Here is a 24,515-nt window from a genome sequence, read left to right on the forward strand (position 1 = left end):
AAAAATATATATTTAATAAGGCCATTTGTCATTTTCTAACACCAGTAAATGTGAATAGAGATGTTTTCCTCTTTACATTTATAATTATCCAAAATTTATAATAAATAAGTTTAGGAAATAAATTACCCCAACAACTAATTTGTATGCTGAACCATGAGAATAACAACAGTGGCGTACTTAAAAAATTTAAACATAAGCATTTGGAAAATGACTTAGCAGCCGTGTATGAAAGGTACCATTTGTGTACTAAATTGGTTCTTAAGAGGTTTTTGAAACACTCAGATTCCAATCCTGGTGACAGACACCTAAGAGGCATGTAGGAAATGAAGTTTAAATTAAAAATAATTCTAATTCCTAACTTTGTATAGCTCTTGGTTTGAAATAGAATATTTTAGAAGGAAATAGTTAACTGTAAGTCTGAAAATGAAATTCTAAAAAAAAGAATTTAGCTGTCCCTGGAACAGACAGATACACAGGGCCTCTGTGACAGCTGTTTTCAGCTTGCCCTAAAGCTTTTTGTTACCCTGTGTACGTGTGAGTGTTGGGATGAGACAGCTGGGAAAGGTGACATTGGAAACTACAATCATGGCCTAGAGGAAATATCCTTCTAGGAAATTTTGTTCTGACCCTTAGGCTGCCAAGCAATCTTTGATGACTGATTTGGAATCCCTGGAAACCTGATGTCAGGAAAAACATGATATTGTGATCAGTGGAATAAAAGATATCCCTCTTCCAATAAATGGAGGCATTTATATAATCAATTTTGTCTGGCATGTGTAAATCCACTGAAAGGGTTTCTCAAAACTGAGTTCATATCCTACAATCTGGTTTTGAATCAGGGGACTTCACCAGATAAATGACTCCCGTGGAGGCTTCATCCAAGTTGCCTCTTCACATGACAACTCTGTACATAAAGAAAGTGGGTTTTGGACTGAAACTGACCTGCCTTCAAAATCTGGCTTTGCAGCTTACAAGTCAAGTGACTTTTGTCAAATTATTTACCCTAGTGCCTCAGTTTCTTTACCAGTGAACAAAGTAAAATCTCTCCTATAGTAGTGAGAATTACAAAATTATAAACTTAAATTGTCTAGAACCAGATTCAGCATACAGTAATTACTCAATAAATGACAAGTAGTAGTAGCAGCCATCATAGTAGTAATTTAGTAGTAATACAGCCTTGCTCTAATTGTAATCTGAATTTGTCTAAATATGTTACAGTGTGTTTTGTAATTAGAATTATAGAAGTCAAGCACGTAGCACTCATTGACAGGACCAGAACGCAATGCAAATTAGGCTATATTAAAATAATTAATTGAAATTTAAAAATGGAATAAAAATTGAAAATAGCCCTTTGGAGCCTAATATTATATTGCATTAACCTGCTAATGGTCATTTACACCATATATAATTTCAATTAAATTGACAAGTATAGAACAGAAGAACTAAATTTAGATATAACTTTTGACAATTAAGGACTTTATAACTTGCATAAGAGATTACTTAATGTCCCAAATTTCTTTAAAAGATCATAATCAAAAAAGTGATTTTAGCCCTGGCCGGGTAGCACAGTTGGTTAGAGTGTCATCCCAATACACCAAGGTTGCAGGTTCAATCCCTAGTCAGGGCACATATAAGAATCAACCAATGAATGCATAAACAAGTGGAACAACAAATTAATCTCTCTCTTTCTCTCTCTGTCTCCCCCTTCCTCACTCACTCTAAAATCAACAAATTTAAAAACTTAAAAATTCTATAAAAAAGTGATTTTAAACTAAAATAATATTACACAAATATTTGTGGGATTTTTATGTTTTCATTTGAGAATTGATGGCTTATTATTAGAAGAGGGCTATTTAAGTTTTTTTGAGCATAAAATTCAGGTAACACTTCAAAGCGTGCTATTCTATAAAATATACTACAAATATGTCATTTACTGATTATTTGGATGGCCATAATTTTTATCACTTTAAAGTTCTTTTGAATGATATATTTTGATTTATCAAAAAATAATAATTATGTGTTTTGCAAAGACCTACAACAAATCAAGTTTCAAAAAATTTGGAGCTGAAATTTAAAAGTGGTAAAACCTTTTTTATCATGCAAAATGGAGCATACCAAATGCTATCATAAAACACATGAACTTGAACTGTCAGAACCCATAGTAGATGAGATTAATTTAAGAGCTTTGAATCATGACAGTATATAGCATTTGACAAAGTCAAACAAATATGGGCTTATGTTCCCAAGAGTTAACCTACCAATAAAACCTAAACACATCTCCTAAAATACCTTTTTAAGTGCTCATAGAGGTAGTCATAAAATTACTGAACCTGCAAATTTTAATTGAGAGTTTGTTGATCTTTCCAGATAGTTAAGAAAGCACAGTAATTGGTGCCTAAAAACATGCAGAAAAGTATCTTACCCTGAAGCAAAAAGGTTCAAATAAAAGATTTTTAGTCACTTTGGACAAGATATAGAATGTCCCTACCATAAAATTTAACCAGTAATGTAACTACTGCTTGCAAAATCTATAATAGGCTGTACCAAACTGGCTCTTAAAGAAAGACAAATTTGTAACCTATATATTATGAGCTATATGAAAAATTGCTGGTATTCTGGGGCAGGGTTATGGGCATATATCTGTTGTCCTTAGGGATGCTGGAGCTAGTATAAACAAAATTTAACAAAGGAACAGTGACCATAGTCTGTTAGATAAATTCTGTTAGATAAATCTGTCCATGAAAAAGTGAAATAAGTACCAGCCTTGTTTTCACTGGAAGGCACCATCCACTTATTACCTCTGGAATTAAGGAAAGAAAATGTATTCTCTGCTTATTTAATTTTAGAATCATTTCTATGAAAAGTGACCATGGACTTTCTTTGAACTGCCCCTGAAATGGTAATGTTTGGGAACATGACATCCGCTAACTAGAGGCCCACTATAACACAGGAATTAAGAGCGAATCTCGGGTTGGGGTACCCGGGCTCTCACCTGGGCTCTGACACCAGGCAAGCCGGTCCCCTGAATCTTTATCTAGGAAGTGAGGCTATAGCACCGAATTCGGTGTCCTAGTGAGGGTTAAAGAAGCTAGCCCATGAAATGCATTTGGAACAGAGCCTTGTGTCTGTCCTACATTTAACAAATGATATCTATTATTGTGTTATTTTACCTCATGTATAATATTTTCTAGGGTTGCCTTAAAGACATGGAAATATATGACATCAACATACGTACCTTGAAAATGCCTATTACATGTAGTGTTCTCATCGCACTACACAGGGCTCCTACCCTGTAAGATAAGTAAACTGGAAGCATTTCTTGAATGCTTGAACTCAGAACACTGTTCTGAGTTATGTCATTGTCAAATGGTCAAGCAGTCAGCCCCTCAGTAGCGGTGCGATGGCTGATAAAGCCACAAAGCCACTACTGCAGTTGATAGGTTGGCTCGCACCCTTCCATGAGAGAGAGCAAGCCAGATGGATTCAGTTCGTCACTCACACAGACAGGAAACACAAGATCAGCATAATGTCACCTCCCTATGTCCCTTTTCCCACAGGATGATGCCAAATCAAAGAGGCCAGGTGACAGACATGGGTTTTAGGTCACTATGCCATTCAGGAGCTCCCTCTAAATTAAAGCCAAGAAGCAGCAAAGGCTTCTACAGAAGCTTGAAAATGTGCCCTAAGAGAGGAGCAGCAGGAAGTCGTGTGTGCTCAACTGGAACTAGGGACGTGGGCGAGACAGCCTGGTTACAACACTTCGCCAGGCTGCTTATCAACCCCTTATTCCAGAAGGAGCCCCAGCACATTCGACCAAGAGGCAGGTCAGACTGCAGACAGGCCTCACACACATGACCTTCCTGGCATGTGCAAGCTCATCAGGGCACTCACTACACAGTAAAGCTGTTTCCTTACACGCATGTTTTCCTTGAAAGATCTGAGAGTAATACAGCGCAAAATCTTCACAACAAAATCATATGGATTATGTGTAGTTAGGGGAGCAGTAGATGAACATCAATCTATATAAGCTTGATATTCCTTGTTCGAGCATAAGGAGAAAAGAATATTGAGTTAGACTTTTTTTTTTTTTTTTAGGAAAAATACTAACACTATGCTAAAAAGGAAGCCAGATAATTTCATTTTTCTTCACATTAAAAAAATAATACTTCTCTAAACATGCATACTTCTGTCCTACACCATTATTAAACCAGAGTAGGGGAGAGCATGAATTAGGGTTTAAAAGGCAGGTGAAATCTTTTGCAATGTGGCACAGATTATGTGTAAATATGCATAAGAAAAAGCAACTTGCAATAGCTAAAAATATTTGGGCTCATTAGTAAAGCAGGCAGGAGTTTCAAATCTGTAATTACTTCACAGAATAAAGAGTCTCTCTTCTGTTATTTAAAAGAACACATTTCACTGATCCTTGAAGGTTGAAAACTCAAATTTCAGATTATGTTAAATAAATTCCACAGCCAGGAAGTGTGCAGGTTATCTATCCTTTCTCTGGATCCCTATGAGTCAAATCCTAGGACCATTACACTGACCAGTTGGCTTCAACGATTAAGATTCTTACTATCTATCCCGATGTACACGGGGGACTCCTTTCTTTCCCAAACCTTCAGAATAACATAAATGATGCATGCAACAGAAATTCACTGAGAAACTTAAATACATGTATGTGTTTAACAGGCTGTTTCTGGGCCTTCAACTCAATGTAGGTGTGGAGAGAAATTTATCCTTCCTTTCCTTCAGCACACATGATGGCAGCTGCCTGTGGGGTTGACCAGGACCACTCCTTTGTGTATTTCTTTGCATCCATGTATTTATATATAGGAGCAGAAATAATTCCTGAGAAAAGAGGTAATGAAACCTGATATCCACCAGCCCTTTATTTTAACTCTGCCTTTGAGGCTGACACCTAAAAAAGAGCCTGAAAACTGGAGTGATCCTGGTGGAAGCCAAAGGTCAGGGAGAAAAAGTCTAAGACTCAACATGTGGTCAGGAGGAGACAGGGCGGTGGGCCAGGGGCCGGAGGGGAGTGCTGAATGGGGGCCCCACCTGCTGCTACAACTGCTGAAACCCATGTAGCTTCAGCTCCTTGGAGCACTGGGTTCATCTTGGATAAAGCAGTTACTTGTGCATCAGGAATGCCTTATTACCAAAGAGCTCCCACACTGAGGGTTCAGCCAGATTACCTGCAAATGCTTCTGGCTGAGTCTACAAAGGCAGGCATTGGAAGGAAGGCTTAGGTCAAAGAAAGAAATGGTTCAGCTACAAGACGCTGGTTTTGACCCCCCCCCCCCCAAGTAGTTTAATGAAGCTGCAGCTCTATGGGAACTTTATTTACAGCAAATTTTTCCTTGTAAATTTTAATTTAAATTTCCTTGTAAATAACTAGCAAATGCAGAGGAAAACATACTCTCTTATTTTACAACATGTTCTTCCATACAATTTTCTCTCCCTAACTTTATACCTATTTCGAACACAAGTTATTAAGGCCAGAGTACTAGTGACTTGTTAAAGACATCATAGCTAATGAGCAGTAAGTCAGGACTTAACTCCAGACCCTCGGACTTGAAATCCCAGTCATTCTACCAGGCCAGTTATGTACAGGCAGGAGCTGACGTGATTAAACAGCAGTAACTCAGGAAAGTGGCCCACACGTTCATTAGGTACAAGAAAAGGAAAAACGGCCTCCTAACAGAGAGAGTTAAGACCACTGAGGAAAGTGCTCTGGGTTTAAAAAAAAAAAAAAAAAGCAGTGTAAAGACAGACACATTTTCCTGCCTAATATCATGGCAAACGATAGGATTCAGATAGGAAAGGAAGGTTGGTGAAAGCCGAGGACTTGCACGCTGTGGAGGAATTACCCAGGAAACCCCCATTTCCTAGAGCTCTCGAGTTAACTCCAATTGAGAAATAGCAATTAGGAACAGAAATAGAAAGAGGAATAGAAATAGGATTATTAAGCCCTAGTCAAGACAGAAGGCTTATATTTTAAGAATTAGTATTGTTTCTTTGAGAAAGGAGAAACTGCTGCTTTTCTGCTATGCGAATATCAGCAGGAATCATCCCAAACCAGATTTATCAGCAGGGCTTAAGTTTCAGGCACCCTCACGTTCACGGGTTCCTTCCAAGGCCCTTTGCCTAATTTTATATCTGTAACTTCCCATTATTCTTTTTAGAAGGGCTCCCAAATTCTTAGAGCTTAAGCTTTAGGTATTACAAAACCTAAATCTGTCTCCAAAAGCTACTAGCCCAGTCTGGACCACCATGGAGTATAGATGCAGATGACTGGGATTGGCAAGACAAGCAGGAGAGTAGAGAAAGTTGGGGACTCAAGCCAGAACAAACGCAATAACTGAAGCTACTAGTTGTTAAAGGTTTTTATCAAAATCCTAGAAGGGAGTATCAATACCCAAGTGTTCTGTAATTACATCTACATACATCACAGTTAATATAGTGAAGTCAAGCTTACGACGAGGTCTTCTGGGCCTCAGTTCCTTTCAAATCTATGATGTGGATCTCTATTTGGGTTTGGATAATTTTTACATAAAAAGGCAGCTGCTCAAAGTAATTCACAGGCCCCCCAAATCAGACTGAGAGCTATGATCTCTGATCATCCACTTATCAATGGCATGGCATTTTATTTCATCTCCCTGTGCCTCAGCTTCTGAATCTCTAACGTGAAGATTATAATAATAGGGCCTACATAGGATTGCTGCGAGGATGACATATATGTATAATTTTACATCAGTGCTTGGCGTATTATTAAGTGCTCAGCACTGATATTATTCATTTCATTGCTTTCTCTGCAGCCTTCTCAGGGAGTGGCTCTCTTCCCTCCCGTGCTCCATTCTTACGTGGCCTGGAGGTGGGGTAGGATTGCTTATGACTCATGGTTGCTTATTTCTTCCCTCATTCTAGGCTTCAAATCACATTTTACCAGACTGTACTTCTCTTGTTGAAATCATTACAACCCTCCACCACACCCCCCATATTTCTTGGCTAAATTTACACTCCTGGTCCCTTGTTACTCTCAGACATAACTACCATCCTATTTCTTGGTGCTTTCAACATTTCCTAATCCATTCACTCCCCCACTCTCTTATGACTACTTCACATCTGCATTTCTCTTCTCAAAGATGCAATGTCTCCTCCCCTTAGCTACTGAGTCTGCCTCCTACTTTGCAGAGAAAGAGAACATCTTACAGGTTTCTACTAGCACAGCACCACATCCTCCCGCCTCCTGCGCCTGTGCCCACATCTGCTGCTTTTCTCTCCTGGGATCCATCACTTTGGTGAGCACCTATGTACCTAAGGACTGTACATTGTACAGCCCCTCTGCTTGTACATTAGTCCTGCTTATGCAATGACCTCACTCTATTAATTTACCATCAATTTTTACTCAACATCAATTTCTCCCCCTCACTGGATCATTTTCATTAACATACGTTGAATTTTTCTGCTATCTTATTTAAAAAACACACTACCTTCAATCATGTGATCAAACAGCATCCATGATAGTGAGACATTTAGATTTTTGTATAACACTTAATGATGTACAAGCATCACCCATGAAGGACTATGGTTTAAAAAATAAATATTTAATCAGGAACTAATCAAGTCTTTAGACCTAACTTGCTGTTTACATGACAAATAGCAAGGGGGTTAGGAGTAGGGGAGTGGTGTAACTGAATAAGTTAAATGACCCATCAAAGAAACAATTGGAAAAATCTAGAATATAGAACTATTTTAAGTGACAACTGTCCTAGTCTCTTCAAAAAGAGGTGTTACAGGGAAAAAAGAGACTAATGAATCAAAACCAAATATCTTGAGACTTGATTTGGGTCCTAATTTGCAAAAAAACAGCTATAAAAGACTTTTAGGGGATATTTAGGGAAATTTAAATATGGGCTGGATGTTAAAGGATTCCAGGTGTAGTAATACTATTACAATTATGTAGGAGAATGGCATTATGTTTAGAAATAAATATTAAAATATTCTGGGGTGAAATATCTGATGTATACAATGTACTTTCAAATGCTGCAGAACAAATAAAGTAAAAACAAATATGAAAAACTTCAACAATTGTTAAACCTTGATGGTACCTATATCAACATCCTATTCTTTTGTCTTTGGGGTATATTTTTCCAAATGTATCATAAAAAGTTGGGTTGGGAAGAAAACTCTCTTGATCCGACATTTCCCTCCAGCTACCACTTCATTACACAGATATTTTCAGCAAAACTCCTCAAGAGAGCTGTCTGGATTCACTCTGCGATTCTCCCTTTTTCTCAGACTTCCACCCTGTCATTCACTGAAACTGCATTTGTCAAGTCCCCCATGCCTTCTGCACTGCTGTTGTATTCAGACCACTCATCTTACTTAAGCTGTCAGCAGCCTTTCGGGCAGGGATCACTTGTTTTTCCTCCAAACTCTCTTCCCTTAGCCTCTAAGACATCACTCTCTACTTGTTTTTTTCCTGCCTTCCAGGCTTCTCCTTCCCAGTCTCCTTTGCTGGCTCTTTTTTACCTCCCAGATTTCTAAACATTGGCGAGGCCCAGGGCTTGGCTTCTTCTCAATTTGTCCTTACTTCTGTGCTTATCTCATCCAACTTTGTGGCTTTCAGTAGCATCGATATGCTGAAAATCTGCAATTTTTTCTCAGCCTGGACCTCTCCCATGATTTGCAGACTGTGCATTCAGTTGGAACCCTCCCCGTCTGAAGCCTGGAGAACATGCCATGGGAGCAGTGAATATTTCTCCTTGTGTTCTCTATGCGGTATACTCAAGAGGAGGTTGGTTCTTGGAATGGTCTGAGGTCTGGCTATGAGATAAAAGCAGGGGAAGAGCATAAAAGAGGAGTGCTGTGAATTCTGTGTGGGAAGCCAAGAATCTGCCTCTGAACTGGAGATGTTTTACTAAGTTGATTCCAGGAATCAGGACCTTCCTTGGCAATAACTGCTGTTGCATGTAACTTGAACAAGTTAAGGAGTTTATAATCAAACATTCCGAAGCTCTCCAGCACAAATATTCTTCAGTTCTTAAAACTGTCCCCTCCTTTCCAATTTTAGTGCTCTGCTGCATGAGCTTCTGTGTAGGATACTAGAACTCCTTCCCAACAGGTTTCCCTAACTTCAGTAAAGCACGTGAAAGTTAGGGAAACCCAAATCCATCACCCATACATGTAAATATCTGAAAGATCTTGTAAAATGTAACTTTGACCATATTATTTGTTTGCTTGAACATCTTGATTGGTATCAGTTACGCCTAAGCATAGCATACAAGATTCTCCATCATTCAAACTCCTCCTGCCTCGTATTTTGTTCCCCCTTTGTCCTGTTGCACCAAGCCACAGTGAATGCTGTGTTTTTGGCTTCAGATTTCTCCAAGACGGAGTAAGCCCTCTAATTTGGTTTGTATGTAAAAGAATGAATTTAAGCTCATCCATGCTGAATTAGCAGGGCCTCTTTACAACAATGTAAAAACTCAGGCATTGTGTTATCTTGGGCACAGAGCTACTTAAGTAAAGTAACTTTTCCTGGTCTCATCTGAAAAATGGAGATGATACTAATACTTTGTGCATCCTACTTGCTGAGACAATTGAATGGGTTAATGCATGCAAATAATTTAGCACAATGCCCCACCATAGTAGGAACTCAATAAACTTAAACATTTTAAAAATTGTATCTACATTTTACAAATGGGAGTTGGAGGGGTTAAATATCTTGTCCAACTTGCCACAACCACTAAGTTGTGAAGCCATGATTGTAAACCTAGGCTGTCTTTTTCCCACGTCCAGAAATATGAAATATTGCAGAGTTGCTACATATTAATATATCAATTCTAATAAACCACATACAAAGGCTTCTGAAAAACACAGTACAAGGTGTGAAATGAGAACCATTTATCATTTGAGGAAATGTGGCCCTCATGAATTGATTGAAAAACAGAAAGAAGAAAGCGTTAGCTACACATTGACTACACCTATAATTGAGCTGGGACTCAAAACGGAGCAGACCCAAAACAGATCTGTAAACACATTAATTTTACCTACTTGACTTATGTTATATTCTTTGCGTAGGATGCTTTCACCACCTTTCATATTTGCAAATCCAGCTCATTTTTACAAATATGTCATTTTTGAGAAGCTGCTCCCCATTCTTCCAGAAAAAAATTGTTATCCCTTTCTACTGCATTGTGGGTTTATCATTCCCATCTCATGATGTCATAATGAGTCTTAGGTATTTCCCCTTACAGCAGAGTAGGAGATCCTTGATGAGAGAGTATGTTTATATACTTATCTTTGCCATCCAACTTACTACTCACAAAATATTTGTTAAATTGGATTGATTTAATTTTTTGTTGGGTTTTAGAGTAGATATATTGAACCTATCAATTTGTCCTAATAGAATAATTGCTAATATCTAATTCATCTTTGTTATATGTCCATCACCTAGCACTACATGACAATGTTGCCACTCAAACTAAGTGTAGTAAGTTAATGACTAGATGAATGAATGAATGAATGAATGAATGAATGAATGAATGAATGAAAACTACATTTCAGAGGGCTGAGTCTAGAGTTTTTCAAAGCTAAAATGTCAGAGAGCTTAAGGAGAGAATTCTGATCCACAAAATAAACAGCACTTATTTTGGAGAGTGAGGGGCACATATTCCTAAGAAAAACAAATGCTAAGCAATAGATAACAAAGTTTTTGGAAGTGTTCAACGTTATATCGTCATTCATGTACAAAGAAAATGGTCATTCCAACCCTAACTAGATCATATCGTGATATGCACTGGAATTTGACAGCTGTTATTTTTATTCCCCATTTCTATGGACAACTCCCATAGCTTGAATACAGTGTTTCTTAAAAGCCTTCAAAAATTTGGAATGAATGAAGTATCACAGAACTATTTATCCTGAAAATTAAGTTAATAAATTTAAGGAAAAATTCTTTAGCATACACCATAATTTTATGTTTAGTCCCCAAACTATTCTCATTTCTCCCTGAAGAAAATTTTGTGCCATTCACAAAATGACAATGTGTTTCTCAAAATGCCATGCTGCTTAATTATCTGTCACTATTACACCTCTGAGAAAATTCAAATAAACAAAGAATGATGTGAGTACATGGAGATTTGGAAGCTATAAAAATCTATATTTACTAGCTGTGACAATGGGAGTCACTTCACCTCTCTGTACACTGCTTCCTCAATATTGAAAGTGGGAATATTAACAGATGCCTAATAAAATTATTGATAAGGGTAAATTAGAGGAAAACCTTGTAGTATCAGAAGCCCTGCCATGTGCATGAGAAGCACTTGGCAATGTCATTACTCTTCTCTCCCTCCATTACAGCTTTTTTGTCAGACTACTAACAGGCTGAAGATTCTTCAAATATATGATTTCCATATCTAGGGCATTTAGTTTTGATGAGCCAATAAGTCACACATCCCTTGTACCTGAGGACAAAAGCCTGCAACAGTATGTTAATATTTTCCAAGGTCACAAGAAAATGTGGACTGTAAGGAACCTCACTAGCACAGTTTTCTCTTCACCAGTGGATCGCAACATTTTGTTTTAACCCCGCACCCCTTAGGGTGATACCAGTGTCATTAGTGGTCACAGCTGACTGTTGCAGTGACCTTGTTTCCTGGGAAAGAATGCTCAGGGTTGGAAGTGGGTAGGAGAGAGATGATCTCAGCAGAAAAGCGGGGGTTTGCAGTTTTATAAAATTCACTAAATAGTTTTTATTTGTCTTCATTTAAAAGGAAGAAGGAGAGATGCCTTTTCAACGAACTCCCAAGGATCATGTGAACATGCATTAGACAAATAAAGGAATTTGGCATAAGGTGGCATATGAAGCCTGGATCGTGCATAACAAGAGGAGGCTTTCTACAGTTTTTCCGAGTAGGAAAGGCATAACCTGGTTCTCCTTTGACAGGTAGGAGACAATGATGAGGCGCTGAAGCTCTCATACAGTGTTTTACAGGTAAATAACCCCAAGGGGTTTCAAATACCACGGCTGAAAGAGTGGGAAATGATCGTACATTATCAGAAAAACAGAGCAATCTCTGGGGGGAAAAAGAATAAAATGTTTTCCCGAACAAAAGTCAAGATTTCTTTTAGAAAACAGAGATCAGATTCGGTTGAGATCCCATTTTACATGATACGAAAAGGTTAATATTTTACGCCTGCAGAATTCTGCCGCCAAGCATAATAAAATCAACGGGTGCGAATTCAGAAAGGTATAGAAGTGCATGAAATAAAACTATCCATCACTGTTGGAAACGCAGTCTTTGTAGACTGATTAAAACACATGAGGGGAAAAACGCTACCTACACACGGAGCATACCAATAACTGAGCTGGGGTTCAAGGGGGCTACGAAGACAATACTTGGGTACAATGCAGAGCTATAGAAAACTGGCTGATAGCCAGAAATTTAGTTTGCGGGAGGGTTAATAATCTTCTAACTCCTTTTTCTTAAAAAAAACACCCAAAAACCTGCTTCCAGGGCAATATTTATATTCTGCAAATAACTCCCTAAAGCTCTATGTTCATTTTTCTCTGCGTTTTCTCAGTAATTTACCTTGACATTTTTTTATGATTACCAAGGCTATTGTTTATTTAAATAAACATACTCTCTTATACCTGACCCATATGTCCCTTCTTGGTTCTGGATTTAATTTATGATGCTTGTTTTACAACATTATATTATTTCCATGGCAACTGTCTTGGTATAATAAACGAAGGAGTTTGACTTCAGCTGCTTTATCCTGCAGTGAAGGAGCTGAGTTTGAAATTGGTAAGCTTGAACTGAAGAGAAAACAGCTAAAAACAGAATTAATGATGAAAAAAATGAAATTCGTTTTATTACATACCCTTGATTAGGCGATGAATGCATTTACTAGGCAGAATAATCACAGCCCTTCCTACTCTCCTGGACACACCATAAACCTACCCTCATTAGTGCCACTGAACTTAAGGCTGACTGGCTCCTTAGTGAAATGCACTGTTTTTTGATAGTTCTAGTCTATTCCAATGTTCTTTTGTCTGTTTTCAAAGCCCTAGGTGCATTTAAACATATCTTAGCTAAGTGCATTACCAGATGACAAACAATAAAACCATTTATTAGAAATCAACTTCTGTGCTAATGACAGACAAAATTTTTGCTATTATTTTCAATATTATGAGACTGAAATGGAAAAAACAACAACTCATACCTTATACAAAAACAAACAGACACGTGAACTTTATAAAAACATAGAAGTAGTAATTTTAAAACCTTTTTGCCTAATGTGACAATGACCTTTCCTCCCGTTTCAAAGGCTTTTAGGTTCTGTCGGTCTATTTCAACTTCAATTAAATCCTACCCTCTCCTGAGACTAATTCAGTTACAAGTAGTAATAACATTTAATTATCTCCTCCAGTTAACTACGCTGCCAAATGGTGGTATTTCCTGAGAGCCACAGATGTCACTGTTGTAAACAAGAACCAGTTCGGGCTCAGACAAGATCACGCATGTTCAGGTGAAAGAGGGCACAGAGGGGATAAATGGTGCTGGGAAAAATAAAACAAACAAACAGAAAGAACCAGTTTGGGGATTTGTACAGAATATCAGAACCACACTGGCATATTTAATGCTTTTATTCTTGATGGCTCTTATTTGCAAATAGCAAATATTTGCTTCACATCTAACCTATTTCAAATACAAACTTAGTTAATATATTCTCCCAGGGAAAGTTATTTAACCTTCCTGAGCCTCAGAGTGCCTACTCCAACCTCATAAGAGCATGTACAAGGCATATAGCAAACACTGCAAATATTAGCTTTTATTACTACCTCAGGTAAAATATTTCTTTTCTGGCACTAATATGTACTAGGGCCCAGTCACCTTCAAATTAAGTAAAGATATATTAGGCTAAAAAACAAAATTAGTTTTTCTAACGACAAAGTCAATGAATTGCATGCGTTCTCTAGGTTATTACATTTAGCTTTCTTTAAAACACTACTTAGACCTCTAATTGTTTCCTTTTCTTTCCACCATGATTCCCAATGTGCCTAGGTTGACGCAGATGAAAGAAGAGCATGCTGTAGGTATTTCTGAACTCGGACATATTCTCCACAAGACTGATAAGAGGTTCGCTCAGAGACTGTAGAGAAAGCCAGTTTCTTTGGTACTTTTGTGATTCTTTCTAGTGTGAGACCCTCACCATTGCAATTGCTTCAATGACATGACCCCCGGGGCATGGATTCAATAAATGTTCTACTTTTTGTCCCTTGTTTCGTAACTCAACTTTCATTATTGCCATTCTGTATCTTACAACATGAAATAAGTTACCAGCTTAATTAGTCTAAATGATAGAGTAATTATATAGACGCTTAAACTGAGTTAATACAAACCTTCATCACCTTTAAATTATCAATTATTTGACACATTTTCCCTTGTAATCATTTTTCATGGATGTTAATTGTAAGTTATAAAATATAGTCAAAACTTCAGTCAGAAGTCATAAAAAATCAACTGTCAATAGAATACAAAAATGTAATGTTCTGTAAGTTCTCTAAATATGATTCTATTTATCATCTATCTATCTATCATCTATCTATCATCTATCTATCTATTATCTATCTATCATCATCATCTATCATCTATCTATCTATCTATCTATCTATCTATCTATCTATCTATCTATCTATCATCTATCTATCTATCATCTATCTATCTATCATCTATCTATCTATCTATCTAGCTATCTATATCATCATCTATCATTTTCTATCTATCTATTCATTCCTTATACCCACCATTTGAAAACAAATTTAGAAGGATGGTTGCTTGTATGGAGCAGTTGAGAAGTTAACTGAGGTACATCAGATTGCCAAGTAGAAAAAACAATTGAAATAACTAATATGAAATAAATGAAGAAATTAAACAGATTATAGAAAACGAAGGGGTCGAACCATGCAGCTCCACGAACAGTGACTACACATACAAGCAAATGAAGCAGCTGACCACGTACCCACACACCTTGGCAGAGGCGCACTCCACACCCGTCGGCCGCCACCAAGACAGACGATCTCCGCTGTCCCTTCCAGCCGGTAACCTGATGAGCACGAGAAGGCCAGAGTGTCACCAACCCCAAAGCTGACCCCAATTCGGTTCCCATACCGAGGAATACCAGGGTCTTCACAAGGTTCCAGGTTATATTCTGTAAATTAGGTGGAGAGAACAAGGAAAATGATAGCAGTCACTTTTAAGGCATTTCATTTATTTCTTCAAGGTGTTTCAAAGTTTTCTTAAAATGTATCGACAGTTATTTCTTTACTATTTTTTCTTCTTTTCTGTTATCTTTCTTTCCGTGTTTTGTCATACATCAGTTATGCTCATCCTTTTAAAAAACCTGATTTTTTTGGCCAAAAGAACATTTTTTTATTTGTTATTTTCTTACCAGAGAATGTGATATTGAATCCTTCATATGATATTGAAAAATCGGAAATGAAGCGCAGCTGAGCCCTGAAGTTTCCGTAGAGCCCGGCATTGATGGTGGCAGGGAGCTCGGCGCCCGTGAGGCGGGCCAGCGGCCGCGCGAAGCTCCCGTTCTCGGTGATCAGCAGGTAGTCGTGGTGGGCCTCCAGGTGGAAGGTGTGGAAGCTGAACTGCACGCCTAGGGAAAGGAGAGTCAGGCTCACAAAGCACATCGGCGACACGCAGTCACCAAGCAATTAATCAGAGGAGCCACGCTAACAAAAACCAGGACCCTCTTAGTGACTTATTTCTCTGGAAATGAGGGGCACTGCTACAAAATTTTCTGAGTGTATAGTGTAACATTATCTTTTTTCCCCCATCAGTGTCCTTATGAGAGAGACAGTAGTCATGTCTTGAAAACTTCTGGAAATGAAATTTAAAAATCAGTGACTGAAAAGAAATAACCCGAGTTTTCTGAACATTTCAAGGGAAATTTATATTTTTTAATTTATAATAGAAGTGCAGCTTTCTGGTAAACATTTTACATGCTTCCTTCAATTTTCTGCAAAGCCATCCAACAACACAGTGCCCGACTTCCAAAAATGCTTAACTCTATTTTGAAGAGAAATGTAAAGCAGGCATGAATATAATGGCTCCCTGTTTTTCACACACTTCAACCTCTACATGTACTGAAAAATGCTCATTGAATTTTCACAAACTGAACACACCTTTGTAAATGCACCCTAATCAACATATACATTACCAACACCCAGAGCTCCCTTCATTAAACTTTTCTGTCATTTCAGTAATTTTTTAATGAATAAAGTAACTCTTTTTTTAAAAAAATTAGCACATGCAGATTTTCTGTAAAGAATTTAATCTATTTTTGCTTTGATACATTAGGGTGGCCCTTTTCCCACTGTTAAGTTATTTTCTTAATTGCTCCTATTGCTAATTTACTATTTTGGTTGTGTTACATGAATGAACCATATTTAGTGCCACAGGGCCTTTTATTTATTTGTTCAAAGAACATTTGTTAACATCCACCATATGCACAGCTGAATTGTACACTCCATCCTATTATGTGAGTTATATCTGCAGTTCTGATAGAAAATTGGAGACACAAATATTTCTAGAATGTTTACAAATTTATATGGTAACATACTTTTAATAAATAATCATAAACATTTTAATATTCTAGTGTATTTAAACATGTACTTTTGGCTTTACAATTGGCTCAGCACTTCAAACCATCTTCCTATTTTTGATACAAACTTTTAAACTTTTGAAATCAACCTCTTAACGCTACGCCAGAGACAAAAGCTATCCTGTCTGAGATTTGGTTGATATGCAAATTCCAGATAACATCAGTTTAACACAAGAAAGTAAGTCTTTCTTATCAGTATTCTGGTAAAAACATGAGCTTTTTATAATACTATAGACACGTAAGTATAATCCTCTGTTGCAGTTACTCAAATTGAATTTTGTTTTAGCATATTTTACTACTGATCTGTTTTTGCTCATGCAAAATGACATCATAAAGGACAATGCAATAAAAATAGATACAATAAACATTCAGAGGGTAGCCCAATTAAGATTGCATGAGGAAAATTACCTTTTCCATGGGTTACATCAACAGTCCAGGTACAATTCAGAGAATTTGGATAAAATTCCGGGTAACCAGGTGATAAGATGGTTCCACTGGGCCCTCTAACATCTCCTCCACATAATGCTGAAAATACAAAGAAATGCAATCATGTTATCTATCAGTCATACCTAGGAAGGCAGAGGCTGAACAAACCTCATGTCTCCTGCCTTGAAACAGAACAAGTCTGATTTTCTTAGCTTAAGCTACTTCTGGTAATAAGAGGAGTATGTAAAGACGTCCTCCAATACTAGGAAGTCATTTCCATCCATTGCAGCGGCAATAGAGAAGAAAAGGTGCGCAATAGCCTTGGAGAATTAATACTGGCCCCAACAGAATATAGCTCAACCTGCCACATTTGAATTTGAAGTACATACTTACACGTTTCTAATTATAAGCAACATTTGCATGAACTGGTCATAAATTAAACATAAGTAATTAATTGTTCAGCAGCCCCTCTTTTATTAAGCTTTAAGAGAACAAATTGTTAATTATAGAAAATTATTTATTTTAAATTCCTAAAGGGATATTTGTCATTCTTCATAGAATTGCTTTTAAAACAGGAAGTAAACTGAAAATTTTGAAGGCTGCTTCTGGAATTCTGCATTTCTCTGGGAAATATCATGAACAACAAGGTATAGATTTTTTTTGAGAAGGTATAGATTTTAAGTAGGTGTTCCAGATAATAAAAATAAATAAAGGTTTATAAATTGAGGTCAAAAAATTTTAAATTTTATTCAATGTTCATTTATTCAAGAACAAATCAGAATTTACAACACCTTCTGCCACATTCAACAAACCGCAGTGGATAGGGTACGCCAAATAATTTTATCAGTGCTGTAGGGGGAACATGCCCCCAGGGTGATCTTTCTTCCCCTAGCATATCACTGGTCATGTGGTTTAAACCCCCAGAAGTGGAAAGGATGGAAGCCATGTGGTTGAAGATCAAAGCTCCATGATTAGTGATTTAAAATTTCATCCTTAGGCAACATCAACCCACTAAGTATTTTTGACATGGGGTATAACATGGGACAACTTCAGTGCGAAGGACAGAGGTTGGAGTGAAAAAGTTGGAAACCAAATTTAAGGTTGACGGTTGTCATACTGACAAGAGATGATGAGGGTCTGTGTTGCTCCTGGGAATACTAGGTATATTCACTTTTATTTTTAATAAAGTTGAAGCATGTTGGTATACTTCGGCATTATTTTTAAACTTCTGATTTTTCTGATAACATTGCCTCCACACCTTTCTATCGTGGTGAATTTACTCTTGCCAACCACATGGCTTTAGCAGGGCCTGGCAAATGCAGTATCTTCACACCTCTATCATTTGCCTCAACCACGGGGATGGATGGACACATGACCTGGGCAAGTCCAAGGCAGTCGATGTCTCTCCTTTACTATAGTAACTGGTCCAGGTATGGACCTTTCAGGGACCTTTCCTGGGATTTTTCTATGTGGAAGAACAAGGGAAAACTCATCCTTCTCGGATTCTGATACTATGAGGCTAGACATTTCCATCTTCCTGACAGCACATGCCACCACCAGTCTCTAGAGTGGACAAAGCCTGCCTGCAACTGAAACTAATTATGCTGATGGACGGAGACTTGACGTGGGGTGATGAACACACAACACAGTGTACAGATAACGTGTTGTAGAATTGTGCACCCGAGACCTGTATCATTTTGTTAATCAGTGTCACCCCAGTAAATTCAATTGAAAGGAAAAAGAAATTGTGAATATATATAGAAAAGCCTAGGATCCTTGAGGTGTGAATTCAGGATTGTAATTAGTTATGAGAAGTACACCACCTCTGACTTTCTAAGATCAGAGTAGTTGAACAACAAATCCTGCTTTTATGTTTTAAAACAGTTAGAATTGGGTTTCTGTCACCTACAATCACAAGAATGCTGACTATTATAAATGGTGCTGTACCGAATACAGGGAAGATGTGCTGATGATTTTTCTCAAACCTCTTTATAAAAATAAATTGGGCTAAAGCTGTTACTAAAAAATGATGGCACTGACAGTACTAAAAAATGATGGCACTTGAAAATTTAATCATAAAATGAATGATGTGATCCTCCACTTAGAAAAAAAAATAAGTATAGAAGCTGGAAAGAGTGTTATAAATAAAAATTAAAGCCCAGAACTAAATAGGGCATAGATTTACATTGTGTGCTTTATAATAAAGCAAGCACGAAAGCACTTCCTAATCTTAAGGAAGCAGTTTCTTCCACTGTAGTTTCGTGTCTTTTCTGACAATGAAGTGTTTCTGACTTACTCTCCGTGGAAACAAAGAACTACCAAGGACATTAGTATCCTATTCATCATGACCAGCAACTTGCCACCACAGGGCAGTCTGGGTACACTGCCACTGTGCTGGGGAGTTAGTAGCATTTGAATTGGTACATGTTGCCTTCCTAGGCAGGGGGTAAATGCTCTGCTCCATCAGTGCATTCATCTGATACCAATTTGACATTTGCAATGCGATTTTGTCAAAAGGTCCAAACGCACAAGATGTGCTTAAAATGATTACCTCAGCACATTTAAAAAATTCACATAGCATCCTTATGCCCGAGATATGTTTGACAGATTATCAATATTCATTCTTTCTTTTCTTTAGTAATCATTTGAAAATATAAAATTGCCCAAATTCAAGATTTCATTTAAACATACAAAATATTTATAGTTATGTTAACTCTCATCTTATATAAATACTATATTGATTTCTTTTTGGTTTATAAATCAGCTTCTTTTTCATATCGAATGAATTCTTACCATCACAGGTTGGAAGTGGATGGCTCCACCAGTGGTTTTTTTCACATAGAAGGGGCTCTTCATGGCTCAGCCTGTATCCTGGATCACAACTAAATGAAACAGTAGATCCGATGGAGAAGTCATGACCATAGCGACGGCCATGGACAGGTATGCCAGGGTCCAAGCAAGAATAGGTGTTCACTGTAACACCTGGGAAAAAAAGAGTAAGCTTGATGGGATTCAGATTTGCTGAAATAAATTTCTATCTTCACACAATTGTGAATGATTTTTACTAATAAATTAATGTGTTTATAGTTTTATTTTAAAGCCAACTATTGACTTAACAAATTTGTTTTGATATTTCCTTTGACATCCCACAAAGACCGAATTCAGGTCATTTAGTTATATAAGAACCCTATGAAAATACATAATTATCAAACTTTGTATTATAAATTATATATATATGTAATTATAGCATTAATTAACTTTTTTTGAGTTTATTATATTCCAGGGACAACACTAAACATTTTATAATATTTGCTTCATTTAGTTGTTAAAATAACCCTATGAAATTAATTTTTTCATGAAAAGTTCATATATTAGGTGACTTGACTCTGGAGCCCTTGCCCATAACCGATATTATACTTAATATTTATAATGTGTTTTTAAATTTTTAATCAACTTTTAAATTGGAAGTTTATCATTTTGATAGAAAATATATATAAAAAGAGTAGAGGCATGTTGCCATATAGGAAAATGTGACCACCAGTATCTTTCTAAGTAAAACTGTGCAACTGCTCTGGTGGATACTTGATGGGACTTTCAATAACCTGTAGTGTACTTTGGTGTCCCCTGATGATAATCCTCCTTGAGATTTATAATCTCTAGCTGAGACCATATCATGACTATGCCTTTCCCTTTCATAAGACATGGTTTTGGAATCTTGGCACTGTTGACATTTCTGGCTGAATAATTATTTTCTGTGGAACTGTATTGTGCTTGCATTATGTTTAGCAGCATCCCTGGCCTCAGCCTTCTAAATGCCAATAGCACTCCTGCAGTCGTGACAATCAAAGATATCATTAGATATTGTCAAATGTCCCTTGGGGTGCAAAAATGCCCCCAGTTGAGAACTGGTTTATAGGGTAAAATAAATAATTATCTTACTGTTCCTAAAAGGGAGATTTAGACAATTAAAAAGAACTGACTTTATATTCTCCAAAATAATAATTAGCATTTTAAAAATTATGTATCATATTAAATCCCATTCTCATGAGAACATATTTATTTGTATAAACTACCCAATTTTAAACTGAAGGTAAAATAATGTTTAAAAGCCTAAGTTCAATTTTAAAGAGGTAAGTTGTATGTTTTAAATATATTTATCAGCCATATTCATTTCATTTGAATGTTGTTGTTTTTTAATGAGAAACTAAAATGTGTCAGAAAAATTTATGTTCAGCCCAATTACTTTGACCTGCGATATTCCTCTTCTAAATGTGACCATTCGTCTTCTAGGCACCCAAGACTGAGATCCTCATTCATCCTGAACCCCTCTCAGAATGTTTTTTCCTCCACAAAATATTCACCCTCATTGGAAAGCGTAATGTCATTTATTCCCTTACCCTACTCACGGCCTTCATCACCGCAAGTCTATACCACAAACAATCATGTTTGGCCTTTATTTCAGTATCCGTCATCTCCAGTCTATTTTATATACAATTTTGGACAAATACATCCCTAAAACCTGTTATTTCATTGCTTTGTACCCTACTGTTAATGGCACCAAGTTCAAAGTCAGCACCCTTAAATTTAAGCCTCCCAAATTGAACTCAATGTCCTTAACTTCCATTATCTCCCCACGGTCATTTGTCAGGTACGTCTTCTCATTAGTTTTACACTTCATTTCTCTGCCACAAATACCCTCAATTTTCCCCTTATTTTACCCAATTGTCTCAATCTTTAACAGACAATCTCGGATCCCCTCTCCTTGAAGTCTTGATCTTCCAGCGCTCCAGCGCATATATCTTCCCTTTATTCACAACTCTTATGTTGTAGGGATATCTTAAGAAATTAGGGAAGCCCGGCCGGCGTGGCTCAGTGGTTGAGCAGCTACCTAGGATCCAGGAGATCGGGGTTCAATTTCAGTCAGGGCTCATGCCTGGATTGCGGGCTCCATCCCCGGCAGGGGGTGTGCAGGAGGCAGCTGGTCAATGACTCTCTCATCATTGATGTTTCTCTCTCCCTCGCCCTTCCTCTCTCTCTGAAATCAGTGAAAATATATTAAAATAAATAAATAAATAAATAAATAAATAAATAAATAAATAAATAAAGGAAATGGGGGTTTGAAGAGGTCAGAGAAAATGTAAATGATGAAAAAAGCAAGATCAAGCAAATTTAATTAATCAAAAGTTATTTTAATTCTTTCAGATTACTTGGAGTAGAGGTCAGTGAAGAGTCTAAGGTTAATCACTGGATTTGTCCTTGTTGTTCCTACTGATAGATGAAATGAGATGATGGTTCCTTTCATGTTCCCTACTGCGCTGCACACAGCCAGCAGTCACAGAATGCGTCTAAAGGAATGTTTCATAATTGACTCACAAGCAAAGAAATCAAGGCAACGGATGTGCTGCAAAATTTAGAAACTCAGAGAGAGCATGATAAACAGGCAGTAGAACTTATAGACAAATAATCATCAAGGTCACAATGTGATTGCCAGGTAAGCAGGTTGAGAAGATTCTTAAATTTTGGAAACATACAAAACTTTCAGAAGTTCATGTCATTATAATGGATGTCATTAACATTTTCTCATTTGTTTTATTTTCTAGAACTTGTTTTAACAAAAGTAAAATCTCAAAATAGGTTTTCTGCTTATCTGTATGTGGACGAAAAAGGGGTGCTATGGAAAGTAAGCTCCCAGGCTGGTCTGATTATAAATTCCTATCTGGGCAGGTGGTGGTGGGTAGTCACCACCTGACTTTTTTAGTAAAAGGCTTCTCTTTCTCTTAAGCAAGCCCTGTCCATTGTTTTCACACACAAGTTTGCACCCCTTTTGAAATTAGCTTAAGCACCCTCAAGAGAGCACCTCATCTTATGAGCTGTGCCGTAACCCAGTCTCCACCTCGCTTTCTCCCACCTCCAGGTTTTCTCCCTTACTTTCCCTCCTCACCTAAATGCATAAAAGAAGTTGCAGATTGCCATCTGCATCTCCGAAACCCAAACTAATAAAGACTCATAAAAATTCTCTACAGGTTTGGACCTTTCTTACTTTGACATATGTAATAAAGATATTTAAGCATTTTAAGTCTGGGTTTCTCTATCCCCTCCTATTGACTTTAAATATAACAACTGCTATTTAAATTGTACATTCTTTTACATGTCTACTGTTTTCCATTGTTGGGAAAAGAGAATAATATCTATTCATTATGAAAATATGTCTTTAGAGATGGGTCTGTAGCTATGGATTTGTTCTGTACCCATTTATAAATGTACAATTTTATGTAATATTCAGATCCCAAAGAGCTAATTACATTAGTGTTTCAAGAAGTACACCATAATCAACAAAAGTGATTTTTCCTGGGGAGGGGAAAACTATACAGAAACAAAAGATGGGTTATCTTCCTAAAGTCTATTCTATGTTGTTATTATTTTTAATGTGTTTTGAAAACTATAAATAATCTTACCCTACTGGCACAGTTTTTGCAATCTCTCTGTTTTGAGAGAAAGACAGAATGGGGTAAAAAGTGCCCCCAGAAAGGGAATAGAGTGGAAGTGTGGGGTGCAAGTAGTGTAGCATTGCAAAAGCTCCTTCCCATAGGCTGTTAGTCTGCTGGAGAAGTCCAGTTTTCTCTTTTAAATAGATTTAACTTTTAAAAAATAGAAATTCACCAAACACCAAATATATTTTTAAAGTTTTAATTAGTATAATGATTAAAGTTTTATTCTACCGATTTGTAGGTTTGTGAATCGTTCCTTTTAAAAAGATAGTTTGGTTATTTTCAGCTTGAAAACTGTGTTAGTAAAGTGATAACAGAAAAAGGTTTTTGTTTGTTTCCCTGATAAGAAAGTGTTTCCAATGCTAGGTACTATTTCACAATTGTAGGTAAACCACAGAATAAATAGAATAAAGATGAGAAAAAGTTACTTCTTACAAACTAATTTCATTAGAAAGTTATTGCTTACGGGCAAACATGACCAAGAACAACATCCAGTGTCTCTCACCAACTTCTCTTCGCTTTCAGCCTCTGCCTCGCCTTTCTAGGCACCAGCCCTCAATAATAACTTTGACTATGTCACCAGGGGCCTCTCGGTGACAAGCTCGCTGAGTGTAACAAAGACTCTCCGCCTTGATCAAACTTTGACAGGCTCCTCTGAGCCCTCCTTTTGACTAGACATCACCCCTAGACTCTGCCCATGGCCCATTTAGTCCAGGTTTAACAAAACTCCTGTTGGATCAGTTTACTGATAATCCCCTTCCCTTGATGGATGATCGAATCCCTCCTCCCTCACCCTCAATCTTGTCACCCTGGCCTGCTTTCAACAAAAAGCCTGTCCAGTAGGTCAAGCCAGAATGCCCCTACCCTGATGTTCCTTCTAAGCAATTTCTACCCACTGATTCCCATCCTGCT

The 24,515-nt window shown here is 37.2% G+C and overlaps 1 protein-coding gene across 1 annotated transcript in view; it reads right to left on the reverse strand.

The window, feature by feature from the left end:
* CSMD3 (CUB and Sushi multiple domains 3) overlaps positions 1-24,515 on the reverse strand; it is a gene marked incomplete at its 5' end in the record, with an annotated part of 553,604 nt that overhangs the window by 207,841 nt on the left and 321,248 nt on the right. The window contains 4 exons of the mRNA XM_081116493.1: positions 15,037-15,225; positions 15,466-15,681; positions 17,098-17,214; positions 19,909-20,097. Of these exons, the coding sequence (XP_080972619.1) occupies positions 15,037-15,225; positions 15,466-15,681; positions 17,098-17,214; positions 19,909-20,097 (711 nt within the window). The remainder of the gene's footprint in view (positions 1-15,036; positions 15,226-15,465; positions 15,682-17,097; positions 17,215-19,908; positions 20,098-24,515) is intronic.

The sequence above is a fragment of the Miniopterus schreibersii genome (genome assembly GCF_964146895.1).
Source record: "Miniopterus schreibersii genome assembly, chromosome: 17".
Lineage (NCBI taxonomy): Eukaryota > Metazoa > Chordata > Mammalia > Chiroptera > Miniopteridae > Miniopterus > Miniopterus schreibersii.